The 18,533-nt window shown below is 35.1% G+C and overlaps 1 protein-coding gene and 1 long non-coding RNA gene across 2 annotated transcripts in view; one reads left to right on the top strand and one right to left on the bottom strand.

Moving 5' to 3' along the window:
• Positions 1-18,533, bottom strand: part of LOC131483710 (uncharacterized) — a 189,060-nt gene that overhangs the window by 111,813 nt on the left and 58,714 nt on the right. The window contains exon 3 of the long non-coding RNA XR_009247885.1: positions 2,161-2,226. This is a non-coding gene — a long non-coding RNA (uncharacterized LOC131483710). The remainder of the gene's footprint in view (positions 1-2,160; positions 2,227-18,533) is intronic.
• On the top strand, positions 12,943-13,605 carry LOC131483699 (large ribosomal subunit protein eL29-like). Its single transcript, XM_058682078.1, has one exon. The coding sequence runs from the start codon at positions 13,001-13,003 to the stop codon at positions 13,484-13,486; it is 486 nt and encodes a 161-aa protein (XP_058538061.1). The 5' UTR covers positions 12,943-13,000; the 3' UTR covers positions 13,487-13,605.

The following is an 18,533-nucleotide window of genomic DNA, read 5'->3' as shown; positions in this document are numbered from 1 at the left end:
TATTCTAGCTCACATTCATCTCATGGTGGGATGACTGAGTCTGATCTCATTATGTAGTCATTACTCCTTTCCTTAACTGTGTACCCAGGAAACATACCAACTCACAGAAATCATTTTGATTTCTTACTATATGGAATGAAAACTATCATCATAAGAAAGGCCAACTGGAAGTCATCTTGAAATGGCTTTCCCTGGTCAAGTTAATTAGAAGCAATAGCCATGGCCAAAGTGGAATGGTAAAGAGTTAAGACATTCAAAAGACCTAAAAATTATAGGGTTGCTGATGTATGAGTCCTACAAAAACCAGATGGATAATGGCAGATGATTATAGATTATTGTAACTTTAACCTAGTGGTAACCTCAAGCATACCTGCTATATAGAATGCAGTATGTTTTCTAGAAGAGGTTAATACAGACTTTGGAACCTGGTATGTGGCTATCGATATGGTGATTGGTGATTGTATTCTTTTTATTCCTCATCAAGGCAGCAGTACTTACTAATTTTCTTGCCTAAAGGCTATGTTAATTCTTCTGTTCTCAACCACAAATAGTACAAAAAAGCCTTAATTGTCCAGACATTCCAGAAAAGTTTATGCTGGTCTAATATATTGATAGTATCATGTTAATTATACCTGGTGAGCAGGAAATGCCAAGTTCTTTAGATGTCCTGTTGAGAAATAAGTGGGCCAGTTGTTAGGAGATATACCCTACCAAGATTCAGTTTCTGCCACATCAGTGAGGTCATCAGATTAGCCTAATGAGGGGAGCAAACAGTTAATTTAACTGAGTAATGAGGATATTTCAAGGGATCCCCAGGTACAGGAACTACACTACAGGGCAAACACGCAGAGGACCAAGGTCATCATCTAGACAAAGAACCTCACCTTCCAGGAACACTGGTGTTACACAGAGGAGGCCTTCCTGTCTCTGGGTAGGCTAACCAGTTTAATTTGAACTTGTTCTCTTTGCAACAAAAAGGGGAAATGAACCAGCCTCCAGGGCCCTCCACATTTGCTTCCAAGATGGTAAAAATGTACTTTTGCTAACATATCAGATTGCAAAACAGCTCCAACAAGTAGCCGGACGAGCTTCCACTTTTAATGACAAAATTGAGAATTCTTTTGGTCACATCATCACCAAAACTCTATATTATCAGACTTTTAAAAATTTGCCAATGTGATGTGCTTGAGAATGAATCCCCATTGGGGCTTTAATTTTTCCCATTTCTATTCAGCTTGAGTACTTTTTTCTATCTTTATTGACATTTCAGATTTCTGTTGGTCTAAATTGCATCTTTCACCATTTTTAAAAAGTGGATTTTTAAAATCATTAGTTTTAAACTTCATTATATATTCTGGTTATTAATCTTTCTGAGCTTTATGTGCTGCACACATCTTCCAATCCGTGGTTCACATTTCAACTTGTGTATGATATATTTGGATACACAGAAAAAATAATATAAATGTAAATTATAGCACTATTTCCTTATTTACTTGTTGTCTTATATGAGAAATCATTTCTTATATCAATGCCACATAGATAATTGCATATATTACGCTCTACACTTGGTTCTGTAATGTATGAGAAAACTATATTTGTGTTTGGTATATTTTAGGAATCTATTTTGCCCCCTCCTATTCATAACCAGGTGACTTCTCACTGTAGTGTATTGAGGAATCACTACTTTCTTCACAAATTTGCAGACATCATGGTAATATATCAAATTTCCACATAAACATGAATCTATTTCTGTACTTTCTGCTCTATTTTATTAACACATTATCTCCACTGGCTCCATAGCCAAGACCTTGCCTTAATTCTTCTGATTTGATTATTAGAATTAATATATCATAGAACAGATCCTCTCACCTTGTTCCTGTCTTCAAAAAGTTTTTCTAATCTTTAATCATTTGTTCTTTCACTTTTATTTGAAAACCAATTAATCAAAATCCACTAAGAAATCTATTTAGATTACAATTTACTGCATAATATTTATAGCTTAATTTGGAGGCAGTTGAAATCCGTACAATGCAGATGCTTCTAAGCATGTGAAATTCACCTTATTTGGTATTACCTTAATATGTTAATTATTTTTATAGCAATCTTGCAAATACTTTTAAAATGTAAATCTTTTGAATCCCATTCTTCCCAAGGCATTACCTGGGGTTATTGTATGAGTTTGGGGAATCCAGGAAGAAAGGTTCAGTTCTAACTCTTAGAGCAGTTCTGTGAAAAGAGAACATAAAGTATATATATTTTTTTAATTTCATCCAGAATCCAGATGAAGATAGAGAAATTTATTTTAATTTCTTTTGTTGCTCTCTAGATTTTTTTCTGGTATAACCTTTCACTAAAATTGTAACACTCTCTTGAGCCACGAATTTGGCAGTTTGCAGCCCTGTTTTGTTTGGGTTGTTAGCCTTTTCTCCCATGCCAGCCCGACACAGACAAGGAACTCCAGCTCTCAACCACAGTGACTCCTTTCTGCCTTATTCCCAACCACCCAGCTGTCTGGGCCAAGCACCAGTCTGATTTTAGTTTTCTCTTCATTTGTGTCACAAGGGGAATCTTGTACCTTATTGGGAACGAAGCTATAAGTTTAAATTTGTTCGATGTGCTTTATTCAACATTTTTGAGGTACTTGATATTCCAGGGTTCCCGTATTTTCTGTACAATATATTGCCAGAAGAGGAAAAATTTTAATAAGAGATTCTTAAAATTAATATGTTCTAGTCACTTGGGGCACCTGGGTGGCTCAGTCACTTAAGTGTCCAACTCTTGATTTAGGCTCAGGTCATGATCTTGAGGTTGCTGGGTTCCAGCCCAGCATCAGGCTAAGTGATGACAGTGTGAAGCCTGCTTGGGATTCTCTCTCTCTTTCTCTTTCACTCTCCTGCTCTCTCTCTCTCTCAGAATAAATAGACTTTAAAACAAATTTTAAAAGTGTGTGTTCTGGATCTATTTTAAAAAATGTGTTCTGGGTGGCTCAGTAGGTTAAGTGACCCACTTGGACTAAGGTCATGATCTCATGGTTTGTGAGTCTGAGCCCCAAAACAGGCTCTATGCTGACAGCTCAGAGCCTGGAGCCTGCTTTGGATTCTGGGTCTCCATCTTTCTCTGCCCCTCCCCCACTCACACTCTGTCTGTCTCTCTTTCTCTCAAAAATAAATAAACATTAAAAATTTTTTTAAAAAACGTGTTCTAGACACTAAAAATAACCCAGTAATTTTACTACTTTTGTGAATTATTTCAGTAGCACAAATTTACAAACATTTCAAATACAGTGAAGCAGAATGTTTTGGGATTTTTCCCAAGATTATTAATATATCTACTTTAGTAATGGAGATATAAATAATTCATGTTTAAACAGCAGAAATTTGGAAAAACCATGTAGCCTGAGTTTTATTAATGCAGATAAAACTTTCATTCACTGGATGTTAAACAAAATCTCAGAGACATTCAGAAGATAATGATAGAGAAAAATTAACAGTTGTTTCCAAGAATGTTAACTCAAACTAAAATAATTGCAGGACAATACCAATAGTGCACTGATTTCAAGGTGCCTGTTTCAAAATGTGTGGAGAATTATTTATATGTGTACAAATATGTGATACTAAGTGGTCACAAGAATTCTTAGTGGAATTCTGACTTAGATTTCTTGGTAAATCTGAATATTGTATTCAATTATGTTTTGAATATTTTAATCAGATGTAAATTTGAAGTTAATCTACCCATAAGAGATCTCCCCACAGAAAAGAAATCTTTGGGGCATCTGGGTGGCTCAGTCGGTTAAGCCTCCAACTTCAGCTCAGCTCATGATCTTGCCATTCAACAGTTTGAGCCCCTCGTTGGGCTCTGTGCTGACAGCTCAGAGCCTTGATTGAGCCTGTCTCAGATTCTGGGTCTCCCTCTCTCTCTGCCCATCCACCACTTATGCTCTGGCTCTGGCTCTCAAAAATGAATAAACGCTAAAAAATTTTTCTTAAAAGAAAACCTTTGTGTTTGAATTAGATAACCACCTTTGAGGAAACTCTACTGTAGTCACTGTGTTTTGATTATTAAAGAATAAAACTGAAATCAGTTTCTTTTCTGCTCTTAGTGGATTTTACTTTTGGTTCTATAACTTTTCATGGCAACTTGGACAAGACTCTTAATCAATTTTCACCCTCTTTTAAAATCAGATGAGGGGCGCCTGGGTGGCGCAGTGGGGCGCCTGGGTGGCGCAGTCGGTTAAGCGTCCGACTTCAGCCAGGTCACGATCTCGCGGTCTGTGAGTTCGAGCCCCGCGTCAGGCTCTGGGCTGATGGCTCGGAGCCTGGAGCCTGTTTCCAATTCTGTGTGTCTCCCTCTCTCTCTGCCCCTTCCCCGTTCATGCTCTGTCTCTCTCTGTCCCAAAAATAAATAAAAAACATTGAAAAAAAATTTTAAAAAAAAAAATAAAATCAGATGAGAATTTTTATTCTTTCTATAAGGATATTTTGAGATTGATATAACCACATAATCTAATAAAATTAGCTATTCATGAACTGGATCATCCCCATGTTATGTGATGTTGAATATTCTTATCACCCCACATTTTTGAAACACTAGTATAATGATAATTTGTGTTGATAATGAAACTTCCGAAATGCTTTCTGAATCATTAAAGGAAGACTAGATTAGGTTCAGAATAGTTTTAGTTCCAAGTGACTCATCTGTCTCATTAATGTCCTAAATTGCGACTCAAAGTCCTTCAGAATCTTCAGAGAAACTCACACTTCATTGTGCTTTCATTAGTGTTACAGTAGGTTTCCTTTTTTTTTTTTTTTTTAATTTTCAGTGTCAAAACTTGCAGATTAAGATGAACCTGAACTTTCCACTGTGTACCGGAGACGTGGCTTTGACCAATTTTCACAATCTTCACCAAAACTTGACTTTATCTGTTAAGACTGGGATACTAATGCCTCACTCATTGTTTGACAGTGCACACAGCATGTTTAGTCAGGCCCTAACATAGTAGTAAGTACATTTACTCTCTTAAATGTTATTATTTTACTAACTCTTTGCAGCCATTATTTTCATCATGCTCCCATTGTTTTCAGTAATAAGAAATTAACCCTTATATGCTATTATACTCAGTCCAAAGTTCTCCAGTTTCCCAATCAACAGAGGAATAGGGTCATTCATGAAACCACGATCCTACTCAACATACTTTTCTTGTGTGGTATTAAGATCCTGATTCTCTGATTCACAATTTCTCCACCTTATATAGGAAGTTCACATTTACTCTGTGTAATTTTGAGTTTGTCTCTTTTTTTCCTGAGCTTCAGTTCCTTCATCTGAAAGATGAAGTTGATAGGCCTAATTTGGAAGACTGAACTGAGAAGAATGCTTCTAGAAATCATCTAGTACAGTGTCTGAGAAACATCACAGAATAATGTTAGAGACTTCCTTAAGTCTCTATTGCATGACCTGATCTTCTCTATTAAACCTCAGTTCCAATGACGCCATCAAAATTGCACTTGATTTCTCTTGCCATTGTCCTCTCCCTATTAATACTCATGTATTCATCATGTAAATATTACTTATTATATATTAACCCTTGTCACTCCTGTTGGCTGAGCAAACCTTCATGATTCTTCAAGACCAATCCCAGAAATTGACATTTGTATGATCTACTTTCATTACTGCAGCCCCCATTGATATTTTCTTATCTAAAATCCTGAAATCTCATTCATTGAACATTTATTTATTAACTAGAAATTTATATTATAAAGTAAATTGCATAATTTGTTACATGTGGGAACTCTAATTCTGTAGGAAATAAGAGTCATGTGTATAGATGAATTGCAATATTTTATAGGAAAACTATTACTGTTAATACCATTATGTGTTATATAATACTCTAATTCACTTACATAATACTTTTTTACTTCTTAATTTTATCATGCATTTCTCAAGGGAAAGGAGTATCTTCTATTTCTATTTTGTAATGTACATCAATTATTCATAATGCTGAGCACCTTAAAGGGCACGAAAGGATATTGTTTGGGTAACTGAACAAAAATAATGTTTATTGTTACCGGAAACTTTACAATATTCAGAATATTTAAATCTGACCTCTACTTTGAAAACATGTTTAAGATATTTTAAAAATTAGAACTGCAAAAGCAATGTTATATATAAGAGTTCATAGCAAAACCATTTGGAGTTGTATTAAGAAGGAGAAGATAATAAAATGTTAAAGATGGATAGAAATTAAGAGATGTAGTAAAAAATAAAGTGCTCTGATTCCTATCCTGGGGGCAAACTAACATCATACTAGCTTTCCCTAAAACCAACCACAGAGACACTTTAGAGGAGGACAACATGTATTTCAGGAATAAGCCAGAAATGAACACACAAAAATAATATTTTTAGGAACACTTGGGTAGACTTAATGCTATCTTGAACTAGAGTTATGGATGGGAATGGAGATAACAGCGTCACAAGAATGGTAAGATTAAAGAAATAATTTAAGTTTACCTTTTTTCATTCTCTTATGTTGGTGCTTCACACAGAATTTTTCTGCACAGATTCTGATACAGGGGAGGGGAGAACCCAATACAGTGTAAATGTCCATTGAGTTAAGGAATCTATGAAAATGGATGCTTATGAACCATTTGAATTGCCCTTGAGCATTGGTTCCTCAATTTTTCCTCCTTCAAGTCCTAAAAGCTGAGGAAACAGTGCTTTTGCAATGCTGCTTTTGCTAAGAGTTAAGTGGGGGGAAAATCTCACATTTGACCCAGAACTTGAGTAGTGTCAGAGACTGACATGGTTCTTTGGCTCCCTTCCCTATTGTTCTGGCCACATATCTGGCTTTCAGCTCATTTCCAGGAAAGATGACCAGATTGAGTAGTAAATACTTTCAGAGAAACATGATTATATAAACAGCCATCTGAGAAATGAAAAACATGATAAATAAACATAAATTTATCACCTTATTACCACCTGATGTTGAATTCTTAAAATTAATGGATAAGGGTTTTACATATAAGCATTTAAAATGTATATAGATAGTTAGATAACAAAGTAATTTATTACTATGAAATAAAAATATATATTAAAAACAAATTATAATTATTGATCAGTGTAGGATTTGAAATAAATTCTCAATAGATAAAATAAAAAAATGATGACAGCTGAAGATCAATTGCTGAGCTGAAAGTTAAGATTGAGGAAATGCAATAGGAAAAGACAAAAATATTCTTTTATTTTAAAATTAAAAATGAAAAAAAATACTAAGAGATATCACAGATAGATAATGAAGGACAAAAAACAAAGTAATTGACATTGGAGATGGTAAAATAATACAAATAAAAAGTAAAAAATATTCAAAAACACAGTAAAAATATTTTCCCAAATTAAAGATGAAAGACCTAAAATTTAAAACTATAATTTTGAATTCTATGACAAAAAGAAGAAAAGAAAAAAATCCATACCTAAGTACATATTATTGAAATGTAAAAATATCAAATCCTAAAGAATGTAGAGTGCAAAAGCAAATTGTAAAGGCCTATCATTTATAAAGAAATAAGAAGCAGATTGATAACAGACTTCAATATTGAATGTAAGAAGAAAATGTAATAATGGTTAAGAGAGTTTTGAAGAAAAAGGACTTTGAACCTAGAATTTTATATCCAATCAAATTGTCAATCAAAGGTGTGGATGTAAAAAAAAAAATATTCTCAGATATCCATGCTCCCAAAGGATCTATCACATAAAGATCCATAGTCAAACACTCTTGGAAAAGATACTCAATGAGAAGAGAACTAGGCCCAGAATAGTGTTGCAGTAGATATGATTATTGTCTATTGAAGAAATCCTAGTAAAGAAGAATAGAGAGGTGGAAGAAGAGGAGGAGGAGGAGGAGAATGTACTAGAATTAAAATCTTAAACATTAACATGATGAAGGACAGATGATGGAAGAAAAAGGGAGAGCAAAAGGATATGTAAGCATGACATACAAGAAGTTTTGTTATAGAAAGATACAGCTATTATTTTTTTAATTAAGATAAACATGAATACACATCTTAAGTTAACTGCTATAAGAAAGAACATAGGTTACATAGAACTTCTAAAAATCTTAATATTGGATATGAGAAAAGAAGAAAAAATACTGTAAGCAGAAAATAAGAAGAGCAATGAGGGAAATCAGTCTTAAATATTAGCAATAATTAAATACATAGACATTGCCTAAGCTAAACTATTAAATTCTGATCTTTTAAAATTAAAAACAAAAAACAACCACGGGACTCAGGCATCTAGTATTTCCAGGAGAAACACTTAAAGAGGCATAGATATTTCAAACATAATTAGTGGGAAAAAACATATCAGACAAATACCAATTAAAAGTCAAATGTGTGCTACTGTTGACAAAATAGAATTTAAGCAAACAATATCATAAGAAACAAAAGAAAATACATGCATTAGTAAAAGAAATAAAAAGCAAAAACTTCTAATTATCATAAAACATATGCCTCTAACAATATGTTTGCAAATATATAAAGCTACAGTTGAGAAAGGTATGAAGAGAACTAGGAAAATCCACAAGGGCCTTTAAAAAATCTCTCAAAAATGAATAGGTCAAATTGAAGTAAAGTAAGCAGTGTCACTAAAGATAAAATAACATTACTAATTACAATTAATTCATATATATGCTATGTATAATAATTTATTAATTAGACATATATAGGTGTAAGCTCTATCTACATATACATGCATTTATATGCATTTGTGCATTTAACAAATAATATCATTTATAAATTTACAGTATATGTAGAACTCCACAAGTTTCAACCACACACAAAACTTTAAAAGAATATTAAATATATTTTATTTTATATTTATTTTAAAGATATTTTATATTTGATAAAGAGGTTTTCAATAAATTCTAAAAGCCAGTACAGATCCCATCTTTCTCTAATGTAAGATCATGTGAATAATATTCTCTCCAATGCCAAAAATAATAATAAGTTTAAAAACATCAATCTACTGATGCAAAATTTATTTATTCATCCTAATCTCTTTTGAATCCAGACTTATAGAACCATTTGCCTACTTGGTCCTTCCACATGAGTGTTTAATAGATAGGTATATCAAAACATACTATGTCCAAAATTTCACTTCTGGCCCTTTGCTCCAAGTTGCTACACCCACCATTCGCCCCATCTCAGATGATGGCAATTCAATTGGGCTTTTACTGAGAGTTTTTGACTCATACCCTTCTCCACAGGTTGCATCCTGTTTGCAAATCATAATAGGCAGAATTCTCCAGGTATCACACTCAGAGATTGAGATTCTATTCAGGACATTTTAGAGGGAGTGTTCTTGTTCCTGATCAACACCTGTGGAGGAGTGAATACTAGGTTAGCTGAACTGGGCACAGGAGAGGGTGGGTGTGGGCATAAACTCTCAGTCACTGCTTTTCCAGCAAAGTGAGTCTAATAGCCTAAAGTTAGTCCTCTGAAGTGTATGGCAACTGCAGGTGTTGGTTTCAAAGGATATAGACATCCTAAGAATAAACACTCAAAAATATGAAGTTATTGAAGACACCCACATACAGCACTGAAGGCTTCTACTAACTCCCCCCCAAGAGGAATTGGTGTGATGAATTTGCAAATCGTATTACCTTGAAGTTTATAAAGACCCAGAGAACAGTTCCAGGTTGGGGACCTGAGAAAGCAAACTCTCTTTTGGGGCTGGCTGCTGTAATGGCAGAAAGGAACTCACACAGAAATAAAGTTGGGGCAGTACCACAATGGCCCTGAAACTAGGTTAACAAATGCAATTTCATTCCACTGGAATATACATTTTCCTGCTACCCATGCAAAATATTCATGTAGTTATTTCCCTCATAAATCATAAATTTCACTTATCTTCTCTGTTAAATTATCTGCAAGAACTCCATTCTTAACTGGTACTGGGTATCTGGAGATCCTACAATAATCTTTATAAATTAAAATACATGCGGTTAGGAAAATTAGTTAATACAATGTATCATAAATGCTGGAAAAGTAGAGATCCCGCAAGCAAGCCAAGGAAACCTTTATTTATTTACTTAAGTAGTCTACCAGAGAGGCCAATTTGTTCAGTGAATTGTGGCTAATGGAAGATGCAGTAAAGTCTCAAATTACTAACTCCAAGCTTCATTTCTTTCTGCTTCCACTACCTGCTGAATGGAGGGAATGGAAAAGAACATTGCAGTGGAGATGGGTTAAACAAAATGTGGAAAAATAATAAAAGAGAATGAAAAATTTTAAAATACTTGGTGAGCCTGGGTGGCTCAGTTGGTTAAGTGTCTGACTCTTGATTTCAGCTCAGGTCATGATCTCACATTCGTGAGTTTGAGCCCTGTGTCAGGCTCTGTGCTGACAGCATGGAGCTTGCTTGGGATTCTCTCTCTCTCTCTCTCTCTCTCTCTCTCTCTCTCTCTCTCTCTCTCTGTCTCTCTCTAGATAAATGAATAAAAATTAAAAAAAAATAAAAATAACAACACAGAAAAAGGGATACCTAAGAGTTGTCTATGCTTCTGGTTTTACCAATTGCTATCAAGGGCAAAATAGAGGGATTATGTGGAACAGATGGTTATTTTTTCTATACTGGAAAGAACTGGTCTCAAAATGAATGAATTGATTGATCAATTTGCTTGTTTGTTAATCATGACAAAACATTCTGTACCAGGAACTTACGGATGTGATTTTAACATCTTTTAAATATGATGATATATTCCTCAGTAACTTTCTATTGCAACAAAAAGAATGTTGATAATGATATTCAAATAAAATAGAAGGCTATATTTGTTTCAGAAAAATAGCATAATAATAAAAGAAACTCAGAGAAACCTATTTTGAAATAAGCAACCATCAGCTAAAGCTGCCCAAAGCACCTTAAAGCAGAAAGGAATACAAAACAAATAAGGCAAAGACATTACTCAAAACATTTACTTAAGGCCAGGGAGCAGAAATGGCCATATTTTAAAGCTCTTCTACTTGAATTTATGTGATTAGACTGTTTCTATGCCATGAAGCAGAGTTGTTAGGAATGAATTCCTTTCAAATTGAAGCAATAATGTCCCTCAAGCAAACATTTGCCTTATTTCAACCTTTCATAATGACTGTAAATCAAGCAAACTATACAATGACAGAGATTAATTTAGAGTCAAAGCAAATAAAGATAAGAGCTATAGCAAACTCTTCTGGAAGCTTTGTCCAGCCAAACCTCCAGAGCTGAATGGTTTTAGCTGAAAATGGCTCTGTGATTTCCTTGGAATGTTTACTATTCATCAGAAAAACGAGCATTTTCAGAAAATTTGACCAAAGAGTACGCTAACAATCATTCTGGTAAAGACCCACTCCATTGGCAAACTGAAATATGAGCTGCTCCAAATGGCTTGCAATCTAATAAAAGGTAGGGTTCATTGCTGTCTTTGTTTTTCTCGCTGTTTACATTGGCTACTCTTAATTCTTAATTTTTCAGTGGGTTAGGTGTTAAAATAGTCTAAGGGAAGAGAAATGAGAAGGTAAACATTCTAAATCTTTTATTAGTTTAATGGTATACTTATACTGTATTTGCTGCTAAAACTTCAGAAACTGGCTACCGCGGATGCTGACATGATTAAATTAAGTAATGCATGTCCAACATACAGAGATTCATTTATTATAAGCGTTAGGGGAAGCAAGGAGGATATTATTTAGCACCAACTATATATCATGATTAAGTATCACATCAGATATGGTTTTTGTTAAATGTTTTTCAGATTAAGGAAGTTCACTAAGATTCCTATTCTGCTATTCTGCTAAGATTACTATGAAATTTTATACAAATATTCCTTTTTTTAATAAGCATATTTCATTTTATCAAATGCTATTCCTACATCTATTGAATTGAATGAATGATTTTTATTTATTCTTTTAATATAGTATATCATGGTGATGTTTTTCGAATGTTAAAATGACATTATAATAGATGAATAAAAATTCCTTATGAAGCAAATTCCTGTTCTGTAGGAAGGTTCAGTTCAGTGAACTCAGGTTTATTGAATTTGTTGTATTGCTTCATACTTTTGTATCTATGTTCATAAGAAGCATTTATCTTTGTTTTTCTTTCCTATAATGTCCTTGCCAGATTTGGGTTACAAATTTTTTCTGGCCTTGTAATATACATTGCAAAATGTTTCTTCTTTTACTGCTCTCTCTAAAACCTCTAAAAATTTTTCTCAAGGATAGATGTTACTTCTTCCTTTACTATTTGGTAGTACTCACCAGTAAGTTTGGGGCTGAGCTTGGAATTTTCTTTGCAGGAAATTTTAAATATGCTTTATTCTTTAACATTTATGAAACTTTTCAATTTTCTGTTCATTCTTGATTCAAATTTGTGATCATATACATAAAGCATCTAAACTTCTAACTTACTGCATGATATTTAAGATCATTTTTTAAAATATCTATGAGTTCCATGGTGAAGTTCTTCCTTTCCTAATACTACATTAGAGTGTTTTTACGTTATCAATCCCAGGTTAATCCACTGGTATTATACTACTAAGAGAACCAACTTTTGAGCTAGTTCATTCTTGTTATTTGTTTCCTTTTCATACATTTCTTCTGTTTTTATTTATATTATCCTATATTTTATACAAAATCTCTTCTTTTTTTAAGTTTTTATGATGAACACTTAGAGGATTGATTTTCTTTGCCTTTATTATTTTTAATTGTATTGAAAGTTAAGCTTTGGGTGGCTCAGTCGGTTAGGCATCTGACTTCAGCTCAGGTCATGATCTCATTGTTTGTGAGTTCGAGCCTTGCATCAGCCTCTGAGCCTGGAGCCTGCTTCAGATTCTGTGTCTCCCTCTCTCTCATCCCCTCCTCAGCTCATGCTCTGTCTCTCTGTCTCAAAAATAAATAAACATTAAAAACAAAAAGTTATCCCTCTTTCTCTTCCGGTCCAAGGCGCTTCGGGAGCCGCGGGCTTTGGTGCAGATATGGCCAAGTCCAAGAACCACACCACGCACAACCAGTCACGGAAATGGCACAGAAATGGCATCAAGAAGCCCCGGTCACAAAGATACGAATCTCTTAAGGGGGTAGACCCCAAGTTCCTGAGGAACATGCGCTTTGCCAAGAAGCACAACAAGAAGGGCCTGAAGAAGATGCAGGCCAACAACGCCAAGGCCATGAGTGCACGTGCCGAGGCTATCAAGGCCCTTGTCAAGCCCAAGGAGGTCAAGCCCAAGATCCCAAAGGGTGGCAGCCGCAAGCTCAATCGACTTGCCTACATCGGTCACCCCAAGCTCGGGAAACGTGCTCGTGCCTGCATTGCCAAGGGTCTCAGGCTCTGCCGGCCAAAGGCCAAGGCCAAGGCTCAATCCAAGGCCCAGGCTGCAGCTGCAACTCCTGCTCCAGCTCCTGCTGCGGCTCAGGCTCAGGCTCCCAAAGGTGCCCAGGCACCCACAAAGGCACCAGTGTAGAGCCTTCCATCTGCCAGTGTGAGGGTAGAAGGACTGGTGTGACCCCTGGGCTTCTATCTGCATGGGGCTGGTGTCCTCCTGTGCTATTTGTACAAATAAACCTGCGGCAGGATCTGTCAGTTGAAAAAAAAAAAAAACAACAAAAACAAAAACAAAAAGTTATGCTTTTTTTCTAGGCAAAGGCTACCTGTATTTTGCCAATTTCCATATGCAGTATTTTCATTATTAATCACTTCAATATTTCCTAATTTTGCTTATTATTTCTTCTATCCAAAGGTTATTTAGAAATGCATTTCTAAATTTCCAAAAATTTGGACTTTCCAGTGATGTTTTTATAAATGTAACTTCAGCTTATTTTACATCAGAGAAATACAATGTATGATTTTGATTTTTTGAAATATGTTGACACTTACTTTATGTTTGATCAGTTGTATTGTAATTGTTCCATGATTATTGGGAGAAAAAAGATATATTCTGATATTGTAAGTAAATGTTCTCTAAATTATCCTGCATTAGTGAATTTTCACAATGGAATTCTTTGTCTTCTTCCTGAGGATCACTCGTTAGTATTATTTTGGGTGCAGATCTAGGATAACAAACTGGAGATAATTTGTGTTTCCTTAAAATATCTTTCTCTCACTTTTCAATGGTTATTTCCCGTTTATAGGATTTTAAGCTGGCAGATAGTTTTTTCAGCACTTTGAAAATACAATTCTTTTGTCTTCTGGCATTCAATATTTCTTTTGGGATGTCAGCTGCTGTTTTATATGCTGCCCCTTTGAAAGTAAATGCTATCCCCACCCCACCCTCACTAGCCCACTACTTTAAAAATGTCCCTTTGTATTTGGTTTTGGCAGTTTTAATTATTTTGTGCCTTAGTGTGCTTTTTCTTATATTTTTGCTTCTTAAGATTTGCTGAGATTCTTAAATCTCTAGCATTCTTTCATCAATTTTGTGAAAAACTTAATCCTTATTTTGTCAAATATATTTTTATATGTCCCTATTTTCTTTCTTTTCCCCTTCTGAGACTCCTATGACATAAATGTCAGATAGTCTCATATTAGTCTATAGACCCCTAACCCTCTTTTCCATATTCTTAAACTTTTTCATCTTTGTACAATATTCTATCTAATTACTTCTGAGTTATATTCTTTTCTATTTTATCTACATACAGCAAGATATAATTTACTGTGAAACAGAATTGTGGAATTTTGTTTTTCAATTATAAAATTCCCTGTTTGTCCTTCTGTAAATTTTCTAATTACCTACTAACATTCTCAAATTTGTCTTTTCTTTCTTGAGCATTTTACATTTAGTTATTTCTAGTAACTCCTTCTTACAGATACATTCTCTTGTTTTTGATCAAATAAACTTGCCTCCAGTGTACCTGGTCCTTTTCCATTGATTTTTAATATATCATATATAAAAAATACATACATAATTTAAAACTCTGGGTATTTACATCTTCTTACAGAGAGGATTTATATTACTATATACAGAAGGTTAGGGTATAGTATTTCAACAACATCATTGGCAATTTAGCAATATTATTCAGGACTGTAAAATTTTTAAGCTGTTTTTCAGATCTTCTGAGGATCAGATATTTCCAGTTCATACTTCCAGGTTTCAACTGAAATTCTTACGTGCTTACCAGCTAACCCTGACCTCCCAACCTTTATTGGCTTCTGAAACTCTTTCCTCCACCTAGATCAGAAGTTGGCAAACTAAATTTTCTTCTCCTAAAACAGAAGAAATATCTGACATGCTGCTTGTTTTTGTAAATAAGATTTTATTGGTACACAGTCATACCCATTCATTTACATAGTGTTTATGATTGCTTTTTCACAAACAATATCAGCAGAGTTGAAAAGTATAACAGAGACCCGAAGGGCCACAGAACCTAAATATTTGCTATTTAATCCTTTACAGAAAAAGTCTGCTAATCCTAAAATTGGCAGGTGACCCTAACAGAAAAGCAGAGAACCCACATGCTTTATAGTCTCTGTTGACATTTTTTAGAGTGCCTTTATTAGCACTCTAAAATTTTGAAACAGCCCTGCATCCCCCAAGCTATTTATCCAGTCTTTCTCAGTGGAAGAGTCATCCAAAACACTTAGCTCAACATTGTCTGAAGTGGAAATCTCTTTTTTAGGCTCTAAGAGGAGAAACAGAGGGTCAACTTTAGTAGGCAGGCATTTAACGTAGTTTGGAATGTGTAAAGCAGGATGCTAAAATCTGTTGGGTAATATACAATGTAGTAAACCCCTTATCTTGATGAATTAAAATCGATTTGTAAATTATGGAGTGATAATACATGATGTATTCTTTAATTCTCGCAGAATAAGTAGGATATGGTGGTCACACTAATTTGACCAAGACAGGCCATATCTGTGTTTTGTAAAGTCCATGGGGTCCTTCTAGATGTCTGTCTCTGAGAATATTCACAAATGTTCATTAATAAAGATGAATACCAACAGGCTTGTGAATATGACTTTTACTTAAGTAGACTGTCAGCAACCAGGCTCTGCCACTTCCTAGCATATGCTTAAAGTTTCTAAGCCTAACCATGTTTGGCCTTTTTAAAGTGCACGTAATAATACTTTGCAGAATTACTTGAGAATTAAATGAAGTGGCATGCACAACATGCCTACCAGAATGCCAATCCCTAGTCTCCTTTACTTGCTTTGAAATGAGATGCTGGAAATGAACCCCCACTCTGCTTTACATTAGAATAACTGGGAGTTAATGCCAATGCCTAAACTGACCCAGAGCGATTAATTCAGTATCTTCCAGGGTTAAGTCATGGTATTCCCAAAGGATTCCTCTGTTCATCCAGCCTTAAAAACCACTGAACAAGTAAAGGAATTTCAACTTTGACAGATCTGGGTTCAAATTTTGTCACCATTGGTTGTGTGTGATCTTTGCTCAACTTTATCATTATAGGGTTATATCTTCATTTTCATATTTATAAAGAATGGACACATCACCTTCCAAAACTACTGAGGAACTAACAAATGATATACGTAAGTGTTCTGGCATACAGTAGTTTCTGAATACGTGGAAGCTTTCACTAATTTTTCTCTTATTAGTCCCTTCTCTCCTGACTTCAATTTAGGTTTCCATTACGCTGTATTTCTTTTTTTTTTTCAATATATGAAATTTATTGTCAAATTGGTTTCCATACAATACCCAGTGCTCATCCCAAAAGGTGCCCTCCTCAATACCCATCACCCCCCCTCCCCTTCCTCCCACCCCCCATCAACCCTCAGTTTGTTCTCAGTTTTTAAGTCTCTTATGCTTTGGCTCTCTCCCCCTCTAACCTCTTTTTTTTCCTTCCCCTCCCCCATGGGTTTCTGTTAAGTTTCTCAGGATCCACGTAAGAGTGAAAACATATGGTATCTGTCTTTCTCTGTAGGTCTTATTTCACTTAGCATCACACTCTCCAGTTCCATCCACATTGCTACCAAGGGTCATATTTCATTCTTTCACATTGCCATGCATTACTCTGTATTTCTATCTTGATCATTTTCCTGAGTTCTAGATTTCACTAGTGCCTTGCAAGGCTGCTTACTTCTCATCATTCTTTCCATTAATGGCTTTGTAGGTTTTTCTTAACCATCAGATCTAAAGTAGCCATTGGTATGCAATGATTCTCAATTTAATCTGTGTGTGTGTGTGTGTGTGTGTGTGTGTGTGTGTGTGTTTAAGTAGGCTCCATGCTGGGTCTGAAGCCCACTTGGATCTTGAACTCATGATCCTGAGATCAAGACCTGAGCTGATAATCAAGAATCGGATACTTAACCAACTGGGCCACCAGGGCACACCTGTATTTTTCATATTACTCAGCCCTCCATTAAATTATCTTTGTGTGTGTGTGTGTGTGTGTGTGTGTGTGTGTGTGTGTACTTCTTTCTTTCTCTCACTGTATGAGATGTGAGCCTTATCATCATAGTTTTTAATTTTACTCTTAGTGCTTAAACCAGAAATGGCTTACAAGGTGTCCAATAATTACATGTAGACTGAGTGCTTTAAGTTATGACTTAAAACTTCAACTAAAAAACATTATGGTTGCTAACTCTACACGTAATTACTCAAGTTATGTGAATTAGGTGTGCATGGTGTATCTGCGAACCAACTAACACTTCTTTTACAATATATACTCCTTGAGTTCAGAGCCCATTTATTATGCATGTTGATTCACTCAGTCATCTAGCAATGAATGTTAATAAATAAAACAAATTTGTCATATCAGAGGCACAATGGCTGCCAAGAGCCAAAAAATTAGTTAAGATGTATGAACTGTACTAAAATTATTAGAGCTATGTTTGTGTCGGGATTCTGTTAAAATATAGAGATAAAATAGACTATACTAGATATGGTTTTATACTACTGAGGTAGAGAGAAAATTCCAGTTGGGCCACTGTAGCAAAGGTTCTTTGTGTCCTTTCTGGGAACACATATTCCTGGGAACTTTCTGTCTGCTTCTGTTATAATCCTACTGCCAGAATTTACATTTGTGTACCTGAAGTTTCTTTTTCTTTTTTCGTCAATGCAAAGCAAGACTGTCCACATGTAATTGGCCCAGGAATTAAAATCGACCTGAGCATCCCTCACCTAATGACTTAGTATTGCTCTAAAATTGTTCCAGCTACCTTGTCTGCTGGCTGTGATACTCCCTTGGTGTGGCATTTACACTGTTTATCAATTTTCTCATTATATTAAGTCGAGTTGCCCAGTGTTAGCTGGCTAATAGTGAATTTTTTATACTATCTTTGTTTCCCTGTATCACTTCTGTAGGCCCTACCAGTATTAATTATGTTTCTCAAGAACATTACTTGGATTGGAGCCCTACTTTTAGGGTCGTCCACTTATCAGCTCAGTAGTTTAGAATAAATGATTTTTATGGATGAGGGGGTGGATCAGTTGGTTAAGTATCTGACTCTTGATTTCAACTCAGGTCATGATCTCATGGTTCCTGAGATGAAGCCCCATGTTGGGCTCTGTGCTGACAGCATGGCACTTGCTTTGGATTCTCTCTCTCCCTCTC

This window comes from Neofelis nebulosa, chromosome 1, assembly GCF_028018385.1.
Source record: "Neofelis nebulosa isolate mNeoNeb1 chromosome 1, mNeoNeb1.pri, whole genome shotgun sequence".
Lineage (NCBI taxonomy): Eukaryota > Metazoa > Chordata > Mammalia > Carnivora > Felidae > Neofelis > Neofelis nebulosa.
Note: the sequence above shows the minus strand (reverse complement) of the source record. Positions and strands in the feature narration are given on the sequence as shown.